Genomic DNA, 19,895 nt, shown 5'->3' with positions numbered 1-19,895 from the left:
TGCCCTGGCTGAGGGAAGGAGGTTCTCACCCAAGATTTGACGGTACATGGCCCTGTCCATCGTCCCTTTGATGCGGTGAAGTTGTCCTGTCCCCTTAGCAGAAAAACACCCCCAAAGCATAATGTTTCCACCTCCATGTTTGACGGTGGGGATGGTGTTCTTGGGGTCATAGGCAGCATTCCTCCTCCTCCAAACACGGCGAGTTGAGTTGATGCCAAAGAGCTCGATTTTGGTCTCATCTGACCACAAGACTTTCACTCAGTTCTCCTCTGAATCATTCAGATGTTCATTGGCAAACTTCAGACGGGCATGTATATATGCTTTCTTGAGCAGGGGGACCTTGCGGGCGCTGCAGGATTTCAGTCCTTCACGGCTTAGTGTGTTACCAATTGTTTTCTTGGTGACTATGGTCCCAGCTGCCTTGAGATCATTGACAAGATCCTCCCGTGTAGTTCTGGGCTGATTCCTCACCGTTCTTGTCACACTCTGGCTCCAGGACTTGTGTATTTGAGCCGGGGTGTATGTTGTTTTGTTGGGTTTTGGGTGATTGTTTATGTTTGCATGTCTGTCACGTTTATTTCTAGGTTGGGAGTTCTGGGTGTCTATTTCTAGGTCGTTGATTGGTGTCGTGTGACTCCCAATCGGAGGTAACGAGTGTCAGCTGTCGGCTCGTTATCTCTGATTGGGAGCCATATTTAAACTGTTGTGTTTCACTGTTTGTTTGTGGGTTTATGTTCCAAGTTCTGTCAGTGTTACAGAGGACTTCACTTTCGTCTTTTTGTTTTGTATTTACGTGCTTTAATATTAAAGTCATCATGTTCACTCGCAACGCTGCGCATTGGTCCGCTTCTTCAGACGATCGTGACAGTTCTCATGATCATTGCAACTCCACGAGGTGAGATCTTGCATGGAGCCCCAGGCCGAGGGAGATTGACAGTTATTTTGTGTTTCTTCCATTTGTGAATAATCGCACCAACTGTTGTCACCTTCTCACCAAGCTGCTTGGCGATGGTCTTGTAGCCCATTCCAGCCTTGTGTAGGTCTACAATCTTGTCCCTGACATCCTTGGAGAGCTCTTTGGTCTTGGCCATGGTGGAGAGTTTGGAATCTGATTGATTGCTTCTGGGGACAGGTGTCTTTTATACAGGTAACAAACGGAGATTAGGAGCACTCCCTTTAAGAGTGTGCTCCTAATCTCAGCTTGTTACCTGTATAAAAGACACCTGGGAGCCAGAAATCTTTCTGATTGAGAGGGGGTCAAATACTTATTTCCCTCATTAAAATTCAAATCAATTTATAACATGCGTTTTTCTGGATTTTTTTGTTGTTATTCTGTCTCTCACTGTTCAAATAAACCTACCATTAAAATTATAGACTGATCATTACTTTGTCAGTGGGCAAACGTACAAAATCAGCAGGGGATCAAATACTTTTTTGCCTCACTGTATGTTATAGTTGTTTTCAAAGTGTCTGGGTCCGTGTCTATGAGACACTCCCACAGTGCTTTGCTCTGTGTGTCTGTGTGTCTGTGTGTGAGTGTGTCTGTGTGTGAGTGTGAGTGTGTGTATGCCATATTGTCTGGCTATACGTTCGTCCCTCAGACTGATTCAGACAGTCCATTGTGGAGTGATATCCCGTCTCCTCTTCCCCTGGAGACTCTGTATAGCATGGTTCATTTAGCCAGTCATCAACACACAGCAGCCAGGTCATTCTGGCCACGCTCATGTCTGGATCTCTGTCTTAATGCAATCATTAAAAACAAACGCTCTGAGCACCGCAGAGGGACTATGTGATGAGAGAGAGAGAGAGAGAGAGAGAGAGAGGCCATTCATGATATTTAAATGAACCTGCTGATAGGCACTGATATGGTCCCACTAGGGGCCTGCTAGTGGTCTGAAGCAACCTGATCAGCAGCTGTGTGTGTGTCGGGGGGTTCAGGGACCTGTATGCGCTGGGGCGGCTGGTAATTGGAGGATGAGGTTTCAACAATGTAGTGTTAATTAGAGATTGGAGTGTGTGCGAGCGTGTGTGTGTGACTCCCATGCTTAATGCATAGGAATCTGTAAATCTCCTGGTTGGCTTGCTGAATTAATAGGCTAGCTAGCTAACAGTCCATGTAAGGCTATAGCTGTAGAAGCGAGGTTGGAGTTGGCTTGCTGTTCCAGCATTACTAGGCTCTCTCTCTGCTTATCTGAGGGCTGTGAAAGTCACTAACGGGATTAGCTGGCTGTTGGCAGCGAGATGGGACAAGCATGGCAGGGTATGGTGTGTGTGTTCTCTGTCTGACAGTCACTGTCATCCATATCCTTTGAGCATGGGTGCATCTGAGGCCAGTTCTGTAATGCTGCAGTTGGTTAAATGCACATTCTGTAGATTATTAGTATTTTTGTATAGACGGTATACATAATAAGCATGCTATGTACATATTAAAATAATATGGCTTGTGGTTGACTGTTCTGCAGCCGATCGATGATGATGATGCATATTAAAATACTAGCGGTTACTGTAAACAACAATTATTTATAATCATTTTAACAGCGTCTATAATTTATGTTTCTACACAGCAACACAAGTCAGAAGTTTATTATGTAAGGGATAAACGCTGACGTTCTGTGCATTACCTTGAACATAATGGACGACGCAGCGGGACGAAGTAATGTACAGGACGGAGGGGTTTATCCCACTTAAACCACAGTTACCAGAGAAAACAATACTAAAGTACACATTTACTGCTAGAAATAAAATTGTTTTGTTGATATTTAAATTAATACTTTCTCATCTTTTGGTTACTAGAGAAACAACCCAGTCGTTCGTTCGATTAGTTCTATATTTAAGGATGCGACCCAGTTGTTCATTCTGTATGTTGCCATGCTCACTGGCAACGTTCTTATCCCTTGCTTGCTAGCTAGCCAACTAGTTACGGCTAACACAGTCATGACCTCTGCAGCCAGAATACCAGAAAATTAGCTGCATTTGCGTTTGTTGAAGCTGTTTTCTATTGACATTAATTTGGTTACTTCCATAACAATGAGCTGATGATTCCCAATTTTGCCTGGCAAAGTGCCTTCTCGTCAGGACACTCAACACTGTTCATTACGAGGAGATCACAAGGGCATATCAAACACTAGGCTAGAAGCTAGCTAAATAGTTTGTTGTTAGCAAACCTGTGAATATGACAGCCAAATAAAAAAATATCAGTTGCTAAAAACAGCTGGTCAAACTAGACATTTCATGTGGGAGGATTTGACAGCATAGAGTCACTTGCGTCATGAAATTCATGTTCATCACTCACCACGTTAGGACATGCTCCCAATAAATTTCGGTTTGTGTGCTTGTTGGTTTAGCTTTCTGTAACTTTATAGCAAGTACGATCTGCATGTCTAGGCGCATATTGTGATTTTTGCCATTTCACTGCTTTTTTTCCATGATCTGTAATGTTTTTTATGAATTACCCCTTCATCTCCTTGTCATACTACAAAATTACTATGACAACCAACATTGCAGTGTATTCCCAATGTTATTGCAAAACGCTTTTCTTTGTTCATTCTAATCTACACTCACTCACTTTCCATTGGTTGACAGTCCAAGAACTTGGTTAGTATCTCTCCTGAAGTATTCAATTAATATTTAATCTAGTTTGGTAGAAAGGAAGCATAATTTTCTTGCGTTGTCGGATATGGAATTGAAGCATATTTTTTCTGTGAAGCTGGATATGTTGCGTACAATCTCGTCACTGGGGCCAAGCTTCCTGCCATCCAGGACCCCTATACCAGGCGGTGTCAGAGGAAGGCCCTCAAAATTGTCAAAGACTCCACCCACCCTAGTCATAGACTGTTCTCTCTGCTACCGCACGGCAAGCGGTACCGGAGTGCCAAGTCTAGGTCCAAAAGACTTCTCAACAGCTTCTACCCCCAAGCCATAAGACTCCTGAACAGCTAATCATGGCTACCCGGACTATTTGAACTGCCCCCCCACCCCCACCCCCCACCCCATATTTTTACGCTGCTGCTACTCATTATTTATGCATAGTCACTTTAACTCTACCCACATGTACATATTACTTCAACTACCTCAACTAGCCGGTGCCCCCGCACATTGACTCTGCACCGGTACCCCCCTGTATATATAGCCTCCCTACTGTTATTTTATTTTACTTCTGCTCTTTTTTTCTCAACACTTTTTTGTTGTTTTATTTTACTTTTTAATTAAAAATAAATGCACTGTTGGTTAAGGGCTGTAAGTAAGCATTTCACTGTAATGTCTGCACCTGTTGTATTCGGTGCATGTGGCCAATAACATTTGATTTGATTTGGTGCTATGGCATTTCTTCTTCTTCTTCTTCTTCTTCTTCTTCTTCTTCTTCTTCTTCTTCTTCTTCTTCTTCTTGTACTCTATTACACTACTCTCATGTGGGAGACCTGATCTGGTAGCTTGTTTGTTGTTTTAGCCAACTCCCCTCCTCTGTCATGTTTGCTGTCATCCCCAACATGTATTTTATTTATGGCATGACAATGAATAACCTCTCTTCCCCTCCTCTTCCTCTTCTCTCCTCTTTTCTCCTCTTCGCTCCTCTTCTCTCCTCCTCCAGTGAAAGGTTCTTTGTCAGACTGAATAAGAACGGAGTGCCCAAGTCGCCAGAGAAGACAGAGAGACAATGCACCCTCTTTGTGGTGAGTACTGAACTTCACTGTTTCTTCTATGCACTCTAGGGGGTTATAGAAGTAGTAGTAGTACTGCACATTAAGCTTTGTCTGTTATTGTATTAGGATACTACCATAACCCTTTGATTAAAAATGTATGTGTTTTTCTCTCTTCAGGATTTGGGGAGCAGCGATCTCAGAAAAGATGTCTACATTGTTGTTCACATTATGAGAATTGGCAAGATTCCAGTTTCAATTAGTCAATCACTATACATACACTACATGTACAGTGCATACATAAAAAAAGAACACAGTAATATTATAGTATTGCAGTAATTATAGTATAGTGGTAACACTGTCTGACATAGTAACTACAGAGCACTGATGTACAGACATTGACTGTGTTGTTGTTGTGTTGGTTGCAGGGCGGATGGGTGCTGGGGAGAAGAAGAACCTATGTAGTATCCAGTACAGACGGCCCTTCGGCTGTGCTGTGGTCAGTATCGCAGACCTCCTCACGGCAGACTCTAAAGACGACCACCTACTGAAGGTTTACGCGTGAGACACCTTCCTTCAAATCTAAAGTGCATTTTACACAGACGTCACAACTCACAATACACTTCAGTACCCTCTCTCACAAAGTGCACAGAGTAGCAGATACATTGTTCAGCTTTCACAGTGGACTGATTGTAGTGCAACAGTGTTGACCAGCTTTCACACGCCCACACACACACACACACACACACACACACACACACACACACACACACACACACACACACGGGTACTATTAAAGCACTCTAGATACATGCCCGAGGGGGATAGAAATAGCCATTATGGACACAGTAATGGTTTTTGACCTACATAGGGGCTGAAATGGGTGGACTATACTGCCCTACCAAGCAAAAGGCAGTAACTGCTCATTTGGTCGAAAATGAGTTAATGTCATTTTTGCTACATTAAATACATGCTTAATCATGTGGACAAGTATCCTGCCATTTATTGTATTGTGTTTTGGAGAAAATGGGGGTCATGTTAGCAGTAACTGCATATGGTTATGTGAAACCAAGGTAAATAAAAGCAATTCTTCTCAGTTCCACGCTATGAGCAGTTACTGCCTTTTTGCTTGGTAGGGCAGTATAGGCCTATAGTATTTACCTCAGAGAAGTGACGTGTCTCTACTTCTGTGTTTCATTGGATTTATATTGTAAAGTTGTAGAATGCTATTGGGCTAATGTTATCTTGTTGACCCAAATCATGCATGACACACCATGTTTTGCATTTGTGTTCCAGATGTACCACAGAAAGCGAGTGGTATCAAATCCACGAGAACATCATCAGAAAGGTCAATTCCAGATACAACCTATCGGGTTCCAACACGGGTAAGGAACAACCTACCTTTTGTATTTCTCACCTCACAACTAGTAGAAAACATTATACCTCTAACATTCTGCAAACTGAAAATACATGAGATGCGATGGATGGGAGTTTCATGGGAAGCCGATTAGCTCTTTGCTGTAGAGTTCCACTGTAGCTGGGTTTGTACCTCGCTGCTCCGCGGGAAGCCTGCACAGCTCAATATGCATTGAACTGATATAAATAGCAATCCCCTCCATATGAACTAAATGTCTGCAGTTCTCCCTAGCAACAGGTTGATGGATATGAGGAGAAGATTAGGTTTTGGCTGTGAAAGGAAATGGCAAATCGGATGGAAAGGAAGTGGCTGGAAGACGCTTAAACATCTGTATGAATCTCTTCTCAAATAGGCCTAAATGATATCGTGTGTGCGTATATTTGCCTGTGTGTGCATTCGTGCGTGTGTGCGTCATCAATGGCTAATTTCAATAACTACCTCGCCCTATTCTTATATAGCTTGTTTACAACAATAAAATGAGTAGCTAACTGGCCTGTATTCTCTCCACACACTGGGAAGGATTATAGGATTTGGATCTCCATAAACAGAGTCTTATCTCAGAGACCGACCTGCAAGTCTGCTCCTATTTCTGCCTCAGCGCCTCAAAAGACCAGCAGTAATTGCGTGAGGTGCAGTCACAACTCAGGGAATTTGAATAATCTGCTAGTGGAGGGAGCAGCAGCAACACAGTAATTACGATGCTATACTAAGCCTACTAATGATAATGAAATTACTTATTATTATAATGATGATCTTAATAATAATAGTAATAATAACAATAAGAAGGAGAATGAGAAAAAGGAAAAATGTTTTGGACAATTTGGAACAGTGTAAACAACGCTAAATAAAATAGAAATAATTCCAGAGAGGCTGTTCTAACAAAAAAAAAGTGTAAAGCCTTTATTACAGCATAGCAAAGATTAAAACAGCCGCATTTGTGAAATTGTTTATCTGACATGTGGTTGGGTGAGACGTGGTGCTCACTGAATCAGTAGGTTATTAAACAAACAGTCAAACAGGCAACATAAGAAGGATCTCTCTTATTTCTGTAGATATACAGTTGAAGTCGGAAGTTTACATACACATAGGTTGGAGTCATTAAAACTAGTTTTTCAACCACTCCACTAATTTCTTGTTAACAAACTATAGTTTTGGCAAGTCGGTTAGGACATCTACTTTGTGCATGACACAAGTAATTTTTCAACAATTGTTTACAGACAGATTATTTCACTTATAATTCACTGTATCACAATTCCAGTGGGTCAGAAGTTTACATACACTAAGTTGACTGTGCCTTTAAACAGCTTGGAAAATTCCAGAAAATGATGTCATGGTTTAGAAGCTTCTGATAATTTGAGTCAATTGGAGGTGTACCTGTGGATGTGTTTCAAGGCCTACCTTCAAACTCAGTGCCTCTTTGCTTGACATCATGGGAAAATCCAAAGAAATCAGCCAAAAAGTTGTAGACCTGGTTCATCCTTGGGAGCAATTTCCAAACGCCTGAAGGTACCACGTTCATCTGTACAAACAAAAGTATGCTCAGCAAGGAAGAAGCCACTGCTCCAAAACCGCCATTAAAAAGCCAGACTACGGTTTGCAACAGCACATGGGGACAAAGATCTTACTTTTTGGAGAAATGTCCTCTGGTCTGATGAAACAAAAATAGAACTGTTTGGCCATAATGACCATCGTTATGTTTGGAGGAAAAACGGGGTTGCTTGCAAGCCGAAAACACCATCCCAACCGTGAAGCACGGGGGTGGCAGCATCATGCTGTGGGGGTGCTTTGCTGCAGGAGGGACTGGTACACTTCACAGAATAGTTGGCAACATGAGGAAGGAAAATTATGTGGATATATTGAAGCAACATCTCAAGACATCAGTCAGGAAGTTAAAGCTTGGTCGCAAATGGGTCTTCCAAATGGACAATGACCCCAAGCATACTTCCAAAGCTGTGGCAAAATGGCTTAAGGACAACAAAGTCAAGGTATTGGAGTGGCCATCACAAAGCCCTGACCTCAATCCTATAGAATATTTGTGGGCAGAACTGAAAAAGCGTGTGCGAGCAAGGAGGCCTACAAACCTGACTCAGTTACACCAGCTCTGTCAGGAGGAATGGGCCAAAATTCACCCAACTTATTGTGGGAAGCTTGTGGAAGGCTACCCGAAACGTTTGACCCAAGTTAATCAATTTAAAGGCAATGCTACCAAATACTAATTGAGTGTATGTAAACTTCTGACCCACTGGGAATGTGATGAAAGAAATATAATCTGAAATATATCATTCTCTCTACTATTATTCTGACATTTCACATTCTTAAAATAAAGTGGTGATCCTAACTGACCTAAGACGGAATTTTTACTAGGATTAAATGTCAGGAATTGTGAAAGACTGAGTTTAAATGTATTTGGCTAAGGTGTATGTAAACTTCCGACTTCAACTGTATATAGATGATTTATAAAGCCAGGCACATTTAACAGTTAGGCTATTGATTATAGACCTAATTAAGTAGGTGTTTCCTCTCTCCTCACTTTTCTTAGACAATTAAGGCAAGGGCTGTTTTCTCGACTCCGCTGCTGCCTCCGCCGCATTGTTCTCAACACCAATATACTGGTTAACTTTGCTATTATGCACATAGCAACATGGTCTAGTCAAATGTGTCAATTCAACAGTGCACTGATGTGTTTCAGAACCCCGGACAGCGACCACTTTCCAACGCGGGAGATAGCACATTTATTGTAAAATAATATTTTTCATTTATTTGTGTTGCACCATTGTTCTTACATAATATAACCATATACAATTTCAGTACCATGTCTTAGACGGATGGACTGTGCCATCCCAACGGCCTCCACAATGGATCAGTCCACTCAGACAGGCGCCAATCAGACAGGTGTCTTGCGCACCATTATATTTTCGTATTTTTTTGTTGTTGCTATTGCTCGACTAAAGAAATCTCAGTCAACCAACAGCCTATCAACCAAACAATCGACTAGTCGACTAAATGGGATCAGCCCTAATAGCTAGCAATCGCAATATCCAGCACTGGCGCCAGCTGAAATCCCAAATGAAAGATTGGCTTTGGAATAAATTAAGATGTTATTTGCTCAGTTGAATTTATAAGCGAGAAATTGGAATGAATTCCCAGACAAATGTGAACTGGTGAACGACGCTAAGTAGGATAACAATATTCTTACAGAGATACTTTAATCAACCATTTACTGCACTCTCTCTGACTCAATGGAGTTGAATTAATAACTTTGATAAGATTATGTTATAATCCGTATATCAGATACATATTGTAGTAGTGTCTAGTAGTCTGTTATGTTGTTGTTGATATCAGATAAGACATGCATATTAGATGTTAATTAAGAGGATGGGGATTTAGCATGCTTTGAAGATAAGTGTTGATGTTTTGAAGAGGTTGCAAAAGAGTTTAGTAGGTTTAGAACTCGACAGGAGGGTATTTGAGGCAGTTACTATGGTCCAATAGACTTGAGTGTTCTGCTCTGCTGTGTGTAATTGATGTCCCTGTCATCGGCGCCCCGGGAGCAGTTGTTGTTGGGGGCTGCCTTGCTCAAAGGCAGAACGGCAGATTTTCCCATCTTGCCGTCTCGGGGATTCAACCCAGCAACCTTTCAGTTACTGGCCCAACGCTCTTAACCGCTAGGCTACCTGCCGCCCCCACACTTAACATGGTGTTTCTACGCTGAGTGCTGCTCTTTCCATGTCATAGTGGATATTGTTATCCTACTTAGTGTTCTCCAGTTTTGACTGGGAATTCATTCCAATTTCTCGCTTATCAATTCAACTGAGCAAGTAACATCTTAATTGATATATCTGCTGACCAGGTGAATCCAGGTGAAAGCTATTATCCCTTATTGATGTCACTTGTTAAATCAGCTTCAATACGTGTAGATGAAGGGGAGGAGACAGGTTAACACTAGAACCGCTGGGCCTCGATGGACCCTAAAGAGCAGTCATTCTGACTGCAACATTCTAACAGTGTAATTAATATATTTCATATATGCTATTGCAAAATAATCAGTTGGTTGTGTTTATGAAGGCCTTGGGTAACATTAGAATACGATTTGTATTTTATTTCAAATAACACAATAGCATTTTGATTAGTTTATGTTACTGTAGGCTATATGTAAAAACAAAAAAAACAAAAAAACTGCAAAATTCAAGTATTCAATCAATTTTATATGTGGAGTGCCATTGTTACAACGATGAAACAGAATGCATATGGACAAAAATTAAAATATCCCAACCACCAAGACACATGGTCAAAAGACACGCGGCCTAATGATGAAAACATCAGTAGCCTAAACATCATTATAAGCGCCAAGTGGCCTTGATAAATAGTGAAACTCAGCACAAAAGCAATGAGGCATTAAAATGATTTTAAGTGTAGATATGACAGCAGTCAAAACTAGTCAATTATTGTCAGCTCGTGCTTTGTGTGCATCTTCACTCAATGGCATCCGTTGGATTTAATTTAGCTACAGACATTGGTCCTTTCCATATGGTCTTTTAGAGGTTGACCTAATGTTGACGTCATTAGCGGAGCAATGATACTGCTAGGTGTGGAGATCAGGGTCAGCGTGTTCCATACACACACTCACATCACACCACATCACACCACACCACATCTCACCACATCACACCACATGATTGAAGTAGAGTTGATGTGTCCTCTGTAATGGAGGACACATCAAAAATGCACATTTTTCTGACCCTGGCCTGTTAAGTTGTGTTTATCGGAGGCTCCGGCGCTTTCCATCAAATACCTTCCAGATTGTATCATCGATCATACTGAGTGCTGGATCAAGCTTCCCGTTCCTGTTTCACAGCCACTGAAAAATTAAACGGGACAGTTCAAACTGCATTACAGTGTGTTTCATCTGAATGATGATGAATGCAATATGGATTGATATAGCAGTTGATGATGAATTATGTCAAACCAGTGCTGTTCGGTTCATTGAGGAGAGAGGGCACATTCATTAATTATGATTCTGCATTAAACTTTGACAAAATTACAGTGTATGGAGTAGTCTCATGGAAACCCTGCATGTGGAAATGTTTTCTAGTAACAGCATGTTATGCCTAAAAGCAGATTAGGCATTGTGAAGAGGTAGAAATGTTGACTTCTGCAAACTACATTTCACTTGGATTTACTTGACTAAGAACCCCCCCCCCCCCCTCCCTAATTCTGTGTATTTAAAGCCATCCACCATTCCTACTGTACAGTATGTATCCACTTCATTTCAATATCAACTCCAGCCCATAACACGTTCTGCTGTACTGCAGCAGGCTACTATACCACTGCACTATAAGACAATCAGTTCAGCCTCTCAGCCCTGCAGCCAGGTGACTCCACTCATCCTCTCTCTTCTCCCCAGGTCCTGCCCTTATAGATCATTGATGCAGGAGATGGTGGAATACCTTGCATAATTAAAGGCCTTAAATTCATTAGTCTGGTTGTCAGGGGAACAATTAAAATGGAGTGGTGGTGTGCAGTGCTGTGCTGCGTAGTGGGGCTTGCTGTGTAGAGCTTCCAACTACCAACCAAAACCAGCCATGGACCTGGCTCTCAGCCAGAGAGATATTAGCTAGCTGCTAGCCAATTAACAAGGGTGAGACGGATTAAGAAAATCTAAGAAAATCTGAAGCAGAGGAATGTTGTAAATTATATTGGTTTGAATAATCATAGAGAGAGGATGAGAGAGAGAGAGAATATGGAGTGAAAGAATCATCAGGAATAGAGAGATGGAGAGAATATGAGAGAGAGGGTACGGAGTCAGCAAAAGTGACAGAGAATGATGCTCCACAGTGGACAGAAACAAAACCATCTGTGTGTTGTTGTTGGAACAGCAGAAAGGTTCCATCCTGTTACTCCCAGTGCTCCTTGTGTTAAGTTGGTGAAAAGCCATTGAGGAGGACAGAGGGGAGAGTTTGTCAAAGCGGTGGCAGGCAGGCTGGCATCCCTGAATACTCTGTGTGTTACTGTGTAGAATAGTAATGAAGCAGGGGTTGCCTAATTGTGGCCCTGGAGTGGCTGTGAGGCTTTGCTGTGCCATGGGCTTAATCCACATGAAAGGGAGGGCAAAGCGGACATGCCCCAAGCACTGTGAAATCTCTCTCCAAACTTAATGGGTTCCACGTCACTGTGGAAGGATTTCAGTGTTGTTACAATGAAACCCTTGCCATCTTGGGCCACAGAGTACTGTAGCTTCTTCTTTTAGCAGGCCGGCCAAATATGTCACTGTCTCTAAATTCGAGAACATAGTGATGGGGACCTGAAACCTTCCAGGATGACAGGATCAATGGTCTGGTTGAACAAAAGCCTCTTTCACTTCCCTGAAAACTGGAGCAATATCCAACATTGCATCAAGGAGATATGAAAATAAAAAATACAGAAAATAGAAACAGGGGTTTTAATCCAAGGCTACAGTCTGACATTTTCAATTTATTGAATGTTATCAAAGATATTAGATGGAGAGGACACCACTACTTTCTATTGTTATTTATTCTTAAAGTAGTCTGACTCATGTTGTGTGTGTGTGTGTGTGTGTGTGTGTGTGTGTGTGTGTGTGTGTGTGTGTGTGTGTGTGTGTGTGTGCGCGCGTGTGTGTGTGTGGTCCCGCGTGCGAGTCATATCTTACTTACTTAAATGTCAAGTTTTCAAGACGCACAACTTTAATTATAAACATTTGTGTGGGCTTCTTCTGTTCCCAGGCCTGGCTGTGTCTCTCCAGTTGCTGCATGGGGACATTGAACAGCTGAGGAGAGAGTACATGGTGTTGTTCACCAGAGGAGTCTCCATCACCAAAAAACTGGGCTTCTCTGACATCATCATGCCAGGTACGGAACAACCCACACAGCTAAGCTCTTCTTTGGTCAAAACAGAACGATGTCTGTACTGCACTGGTTTTGCAGGTAAATCTACACTCACCGGCCAGTTTATTAAGTACACCATCCCGTTCACGAAAATGGTTCGCTCCTACAGACAGTGAGTCACGTGGCCGTGGCCTGCTGTATAAAGTAGGTAGACAGCCATCGAGGCATTCAGTTATTGCTCGATTGAACTTTAGAATGGGCAAAACGAGTGACCTAAGCTACTTTGAGCATCGTATGATTGTCGGTACCAGACACGCCAGATCCAGTATCTCAGAAACAGCCGCCCTCCTGGGCTTTTCACGAACACGACAGTGTCTAGGGTTTACCAAGAATGGTGCGACAAACAGAAAACATCCAATCAGCGGCAGTCCTGTGGGGGAAAACATCTCATTGATGAGATTAGTCGAAGGAGAATGGTAAGAATGGTGCAAGCTAACAGGGGGGCCACAAATAGACAAATAACGGCGCATCTCGGAACGCACAACTTGTCGATCCTTGTCACGGATGGACTATTGTAGCAGACGACCACACCGGGTTCTACTTCTATCAGCAAAAAAAGAAGAAGTGGCTCCAGACAATTGGACCAACACTGGACAATTGAAGAGTGGAAAAACATTGCCTGGTCCGCCGAATCCCAGTTCCTGTTGCGTCATGCTGATGGCAGAGTCAGGATTTGGCGTAAGCAGCATGAGTCCAGCATGAGTCTATGGATCGATGGCGTAGGTGTACTGGCGTGGGGAATGTTTTCCTGGCACACATTATGTCCCTTGATACCAATTGAGCAACAATTGAACGCCAGGCAAAGGGGGTTTGTTCTGGAGGAAAAGGGGGGTTCAACGCGGTACTAGGTGAATGTACTTAATAAACTGTCCAGTGAGTGTATATTGGCATGAATTACTGTACATAGTAAAGTGTACAGTAAAAGTTACTTGCGAAACAAACATAAAGCCATTGTTTGAATGAAGAAAAATCCATGTGTACGTCTATTCACATAAAGAGAAACACATAAAGAGGAACCGTTGGCTGTGTCCCCTAGTGTTTTGTATTCTACAGTAGCTCAAGGTTTATATTCACAGTGTTTGTCACAGAGAGTATTCTCCTACTTTCAGTGTGCCCCTGGGCTAGGGATTTCAGTGTGCGTATGCTGCTGTGGGAAGAGGATTATAGTCAGGCTGCGCTGCTCTCTCTGTCAGCCTCTCCAGGCTGTGTGTGTGTGTGTGTGTCGATCTCTCTGGGTTACCATGGTGATGCCTATTAGCCGGTTGAGTTGGACTCTGACCCTGAACGCTATTAGATGGAGCTTTTTGCACACGCGCACGCACACACACACAAACACAGGGGATGGAATACGACTTCCTCTCGTTTCTATTCTGTGGCTAAACATTCTCTGAAGCGGATACAGACCTGTCTTCTCTCGTGCAGATGTTGCCTCGCTACATTGTGCTACTTCTCCAAAAAACCTATTTATAAAACATGTACCACTACCTCTCGGCTATTTCCTGCCCAGGACTGCCCTTCTAATTTCTGCACCAGTCAAAGGCTGCCTTGAGCGTATACATGTGTCCTTTCCTGTAATTATTCTCTAGGAGGAGAAGTTACACAGACCTCCTCAGGAGGCTGTTTTCATATGAGGCAGCTACTAGCTACGTGTGTGTGTGTGTGTGTGTGTGTGTGTGTGTGTGTGTGTGTGTGTACACTTATCTCAGTACAGCTCTTAACACTTCTCACTGCCTCAGATAGTTCAGTTATCTATGTACAGCAACAAAATCATAATACTTCCCACCAGCTCAGAATGTAAGTGGGGATGTAATTCTCCTTATCTCACAAAGTAAATGAAGAGTAGCTGGTTTAACTGTCACACCCTGTGGTCTGGGGTACCGGGTGATGAGGTGATGGAATAGCACATTAATGTGTTATCACTAGTCGACAGCCTGTGTGTATGTGTGTGTAGCCACATGGCATCCATGTCACCCGTCTGAGTCATACTGCAGGAAGCACCTGCCATCTTTAATGGTATAGTTGCTTACCGTAATGTCGTACTGTGACTGTACATCCATTCTACTTCCTAAGCCTCACACATTCCTGAAAGTGCAACACAAACATGTCTGAAAGTGCAGGCGCAAGTGAAAACCAAGCTTTTGGAAAAACAAGAAGCACATCGATTTATCTTTCATATTTTACATGTTGTTCGAAGCTTATGAAGTATGCAGGAAGGGTGCCACTGTACAGTCCAGTGTGACTCAGCTATACGCCTTTTGCCAGCCTTTGTTTTTGTGGAATGTTCAGATTCAGAACCCTCAGACCCGTCTGCCCTGAAAACAGATCTGTGCCCTGTGCCAACCCTGTGTCAGTCCCTGTCACTTCCATGTCAGTCACTGGGGTGAGGAGGTCACCCTATCCTTGCTGACAGTGTGATGTGTCAATGCATTGTCCTCCTCTTTGCTGATAGATATAAACCTTTCTCCTTTTTAACTTATTTAACTATGTACTGACATTTAACTCTAGAATTTATGTGTATATCATAAATGTAAATGACCACTGAACAGCAGGAGAAATTGCAATGTGGCTTTACGTGTATTTATGCTAACATGCATGACATGATAGGGAACTTCTTTCCCGGAGCAAATGAAAAATATTTGATTACATTAAAATATCATCAATCAAACACTAGATGAGTATACCAAGGCACTGCATGCCGAAACGTTGGTTAGGTTTACTCATAGACAGAGTGTACAACTTTCTTTCTTTCTTGTTATTTGAACCACTCTGTTCACCCTCCTGCAGGAGAGATGAGGAATGACCTGTACATGACGCTGGAGAAAGGAGAGTTTGAGAAAGGAGGGAAGAGCGTTGCCAGGAACGTGGAGATCACAGTCTATGTGCTGGACATCGAAGGCCAGGTCATGAAGGTAAGATGATCCATTCCTTTATTACAATATTCATTACTTGTAGCAAAAAACATGTATTTTTTATTTTTCATATTACAGGCATGATTGTGCTTTCAGTTCTCGTAGTAACCTGGTAACCTGGTTCAACCAGACTGAACGATGCTAATGTTGTCTAATGTTATATGGGTAAATCTGGTGTGTACTGATTGTACCTCAGCCAGATGTGAGATGAGGATGGGTGTTGGCACATGGTGTTGGTCATTGGTAGGGTACTAGTGTTCTCTGTAAAACACTGTGATTTCCTGATCAGGCAGGATGCTGCTGCAATACACAGAACATAGCTCTCCTCGGCATGCAACCCTGTCACTCACTCAGCCAGAGCGAGAGACCTTTCATCTCCACTACCTATTGACACCCCTCTCTCCCCACTCTCCCCTCTCCCCTCTGCCCTCTCTTATCTCCCCTGCCTCTCTTTCCTCTCCCCTCTATCCCCATCTCTCCTCTCTCTCCTCCCTCCCTCCTTTCTCTCCCCTCTCTTTATCCTCCCCCCTCTTTACCTCCCCCCTCTTTCTCTCCCCCCTCTTTACCTCCCTTCCTCTTTACCTCTCTCCTCTTCTCTCTCTCCTCCAGAGTTATGTAGCGGCTGGGTCAGGGGAGCCTGGTGGGGATGAGTACCACTCCTTTGTGCTCTACCACAACAACAGTCCCCGCTGGGCTGAGCAGATCAAACTACCCATCCCTGTGGACATGTTCAGGGGCTCGCACGTCCGCTTCGAGTTCAGACACTGCTCCAGTAAGAAACTACTCCACCACTACTCTGGGATAATGTATTGTGTGTGGGGGGGAAGAGGGATGCGTGGGTATGTGCGTGTGTCTCTGTGTGTTTCTGTGCATGTAAACTCAGCAAAAAAAGAAACGTCCCTTTTTCAGGACCCTGTCTTTCAAAGATAATTCGTAAAAATCCAAATAACTTCACAGATCTTCATTGTAAAGGGTTTAAACACTGTTTTCCATGCTTGTTCAATGAACCATAAACAATTAATGAACAGGCAACTGTGGAACGATCGTTAAGACACTAACAGCTTACAGATGGTAGGCAATTAAGGTCACAGTTATGAAAACTTAGGACAATAAAGAGGCCTTTCTACTGACTCTGAAAAACACCAAAAGAAAGATGCCCAGGGTCCCTGCTCATCTGCGCGAACGTGCCTTAGGCATGCTGCAAGGAGGCATGAGGACTGCAGATGTGGCCAGATTGCAATGTCCGTACTGTGAGACGCCTAAGACAGCGCTACAGGGAGACAGGACGGACAGCTGATCGTCCTCGCAGTGACAGACCACGTGTAACAACACCTGCACAGGATCGGTACATCCGAACATCACACCTGTGGGACAGGTAAAGGATGGCAACAACAACTGCCTGAGTTACACCAGGAACGCACAATCCCTCCATCAGTGCTCAGACTGTCCGCAATAGGCTGAGAGAGGCTGGACTGAGTGCTTGTAGGCCTGTTGTAAGGCAGGTCCTCACCAGACATCACCGGAAACAATGTCGCCTATGGGCACAAACCCACTGTCGCTGGACCAGACAGGACTGGTAAAAAGTGCTCTTCACTGACGAGTCACGGTTTTGTTTCACCAGGGGTGATGGTCGGATTCGCGTTTATTGTCGAAGGAATGAGCGTTACACCGAGGCCTGTACTCTGGAGCGGGATCGATTTGGAGGTGGAGGGTCCGTCATGGTCTGGGGCGGTGTGTCACAGCATAATCGGACTGAGCTTGTTGTCATTGCAGGTAATCTCAATGCTGTGCGTTACAGGGAAGACATCCTCCTCCTTCATGTGGTACCCTTCCTGTAGGCTCATCCTGACATGACCCTCCAGCCTAACAATGCCACCAGCCATACTGGTCGTTCTGTGCGTGAATTCCTGCAAGACAGGAATGTCAGTGTTCTGCCATGACCAGCGGAGAGCCCGGATCTCAATCCCATTGAGCACGTCTGGGACCTGTTGGATCGGAGGGTGAGGGCTAGGGCCATTCCCTCCAGAAATGTCTGGGAACTTGCAGGTGCCTTGGTGGAAGAGTGGGGTAACATCTCACAGCAAGAACTGGCAAATCTGGTGCAGTCCATGAGGAGGAGATGCACTGCAGTACTTAATGCAGCTGGTGTTACTTTTGATTTTGACCCCTCCTTTGTTCAGGGACAAATTATTCAATTTCTGTTAGTCACATGTCTGTGGAACTTGTTCAGTTTATGTCTCAGTTGTTGAATCTTGTTATGTTCATACAAATATTTACAAAATAAACACAGTTGACAGTGAGAGGATGTTTCTTTTCTTGCTGAGTTTATATGACTGTGTGTGTGTGTGTGGACTCCAATATTAGTATATACATGTTTTGTATTATGAGACTACTTTTCTCTAATAATAAGCCAGTCATGACTCCTCTTATGTGTGATTTGGGGATAGCAGACTCTCTCACACTAAGTGGTGATGTGCTCTGTAGAGCTTGGAGGCCTATCCAGCTGATTTTGGGTTATTACTACTGACATTGGGAAAGTAGCCAGAGGGGACTCTATCTCTCTAAAGGAACCTTAATTTGGGCTTGCGATGATCCTAAAGCACAGCCAGTGATATTATGGTTGTGGAGTGTTTACTGTTTGTTAGGTGCTCTTTTAGCCCACTGTCAAGGCTAGCCTGCCAAGAGAACAGATGACAAACACAACTGAAGCACAAGTAAAAAACTTTACAACACACAACAACAGTACAGTGTGACTCAGCTATACACCTTTTGCCAGCCTTTGGGACGTTGTTGTTGCCGAGAGAGACTTCAGGGGCTTGGCAACAAATATTCTTGCACTGCAGCTTAAAATGTACCGTAAATATCCCAGTCACATTAGCCTATAGTATAGCCACTAGCCAGTAAGCATGCTTACAACAAACTATTCAACTACCCTTACAAAAAAAGACTGCAGTTTCAGTAAAAGTGCAGTAACTGCAGTCGACTGTGGTATTTTGGACACAGTAATTGCAGAATAACTGCAGTTAAACTGCCGAAAAAAAACGGTGTTATTTTGGACGCAGTATTTGCAGCATACTGCAGTTATACTGCACTGTAAATGCAGTTATACTGTAGTGTACTGCAGTTATACTGTACTCTGACTGCAATATTTTTTTGTATCGGTATGCAATAAACTTTTCATCTTAACAATATTACACTCTTGAATAATGCAACCAAACCACATTACACTTAAATAATGCAACAATTCACAACCATGTGCAGACAAAAAAAATAAGGTATTTCTCGTCGGTACACTCATTACATTTTAGCTTCAAGACAAAAGCAGTTACTGCTAGCTAGCTAGCTAAAGCTAACAACATGTCTTCATAATGTTAGCCTATCAAAAATGAATGATTACCCCTCTCATACAAATATAAGAGTACAGTAGGACTATCTTACAACATTAGAACAAACCAGGCTTCATTTTTATTAATATCATGAAAATCATCATGTGGTAAATGCAAATTACAACTGAAAACGTGAGTAATTCACTGGGTAGTGGACATCAGCTGTTTAACGTGGCTCAGTGCAGCCAGCCAGGCAGAGTTTACGTTTTTTCTTCTCCTTAAAGCTATGATAACAATTTCAAAATGTAACAGGCTGTTACTGCAAATATAAGGAATGTCTATACATTTCAACTGTTTAAAACACATTTTTACTGTAGGAGACAATTCTGTTTACACTGCCCTGCTTGGAGGGGGGTAAATGTCGGATGAATGTCACGCGCTACCTCTGTAGGTAGTGGTCGAGACGTGAGCATTTCACAGTTTTACATTACAGTAATTAGTCTATTCTCTGGATTTTTTTCGATACTTCTCGAGAATCTCCTTCAACTTTCGTCAAAGTAAAAAGGGCCTGTGTCTCAGCATCTCCTCATAATCCTCTTCCAGGCCTGTAGTCTCCCACAACATTGAGGAAAACGTATCATGTAATGTCCACCCCCTGCTCTGACACACAGCTGCCCTCATGGGCATACTGCAGCCTCTGCAGA

The 19,895-nt window shown here is 43.0% G+C and overlaps 1 protein-coding gene across 3 annotated transcripts in view; it reads left to right on the top strand.

The window, feature by feature from the left end:
• Positions 1–19,895, top strand: part of LOC121546235 (dedicator of cytokinesis protein 4) — a 143,719-nt gene that overhangs the window by 60,441 nt on the left and 63,383 nt on the right. For all 3 annotated transcript variants that reach the window (XM_041857334.2, XM_041857335.2, XM_041857333.2), the window contains exons 9-15: positions 4,589–4,670; positions 4,818–4,878; positions 5,066–5,198; positions 5,934–6,022; positions 12,795–12,920; positions 15,741–15,865; positions 16,475–16,637. In XM_041857334.2, coding sequence (XP_041713268.2) covers positions 4,589–4,670; positions 4,818–4,878; positions 5,066–5,198; positions 5,934–6,022; positions 12,795–12,920; positions 15,741–15,865; positions 16,475–16,637 — 779 coding nt within the window. The remainder of the gene's footprint in view (positions 1–4,588; positions 4,671–4,817; positions 4,879–5,065; positions 5,199–5,933; positions 6,023–12,794; positions 12,921–15,740; positions 15,866–16,474; positions 16,638–19,895) is intronic.

The sequence above is a fragment of the Coregonus clupeaformis genome, chromosome 30, assembly GCF_020615455.1.
Source record: "Coregonus clupeaformis isolate EN_2021a chromosome 30, ASM2061545v1, whole genome shotgun sequence".
Classification (NCBI taxonomy): domain Eukaryota; kingdom Metazoa; phylum Chordata; class Actinopteri; order Salmoniformes; family Salmonidae; genus Coregonus; species Coregonus clupeaformis.
Note: the sequence above shows the minus strand (reverse complement) of the source record. Positions and strands in the feature narration are given on the sequence as shown.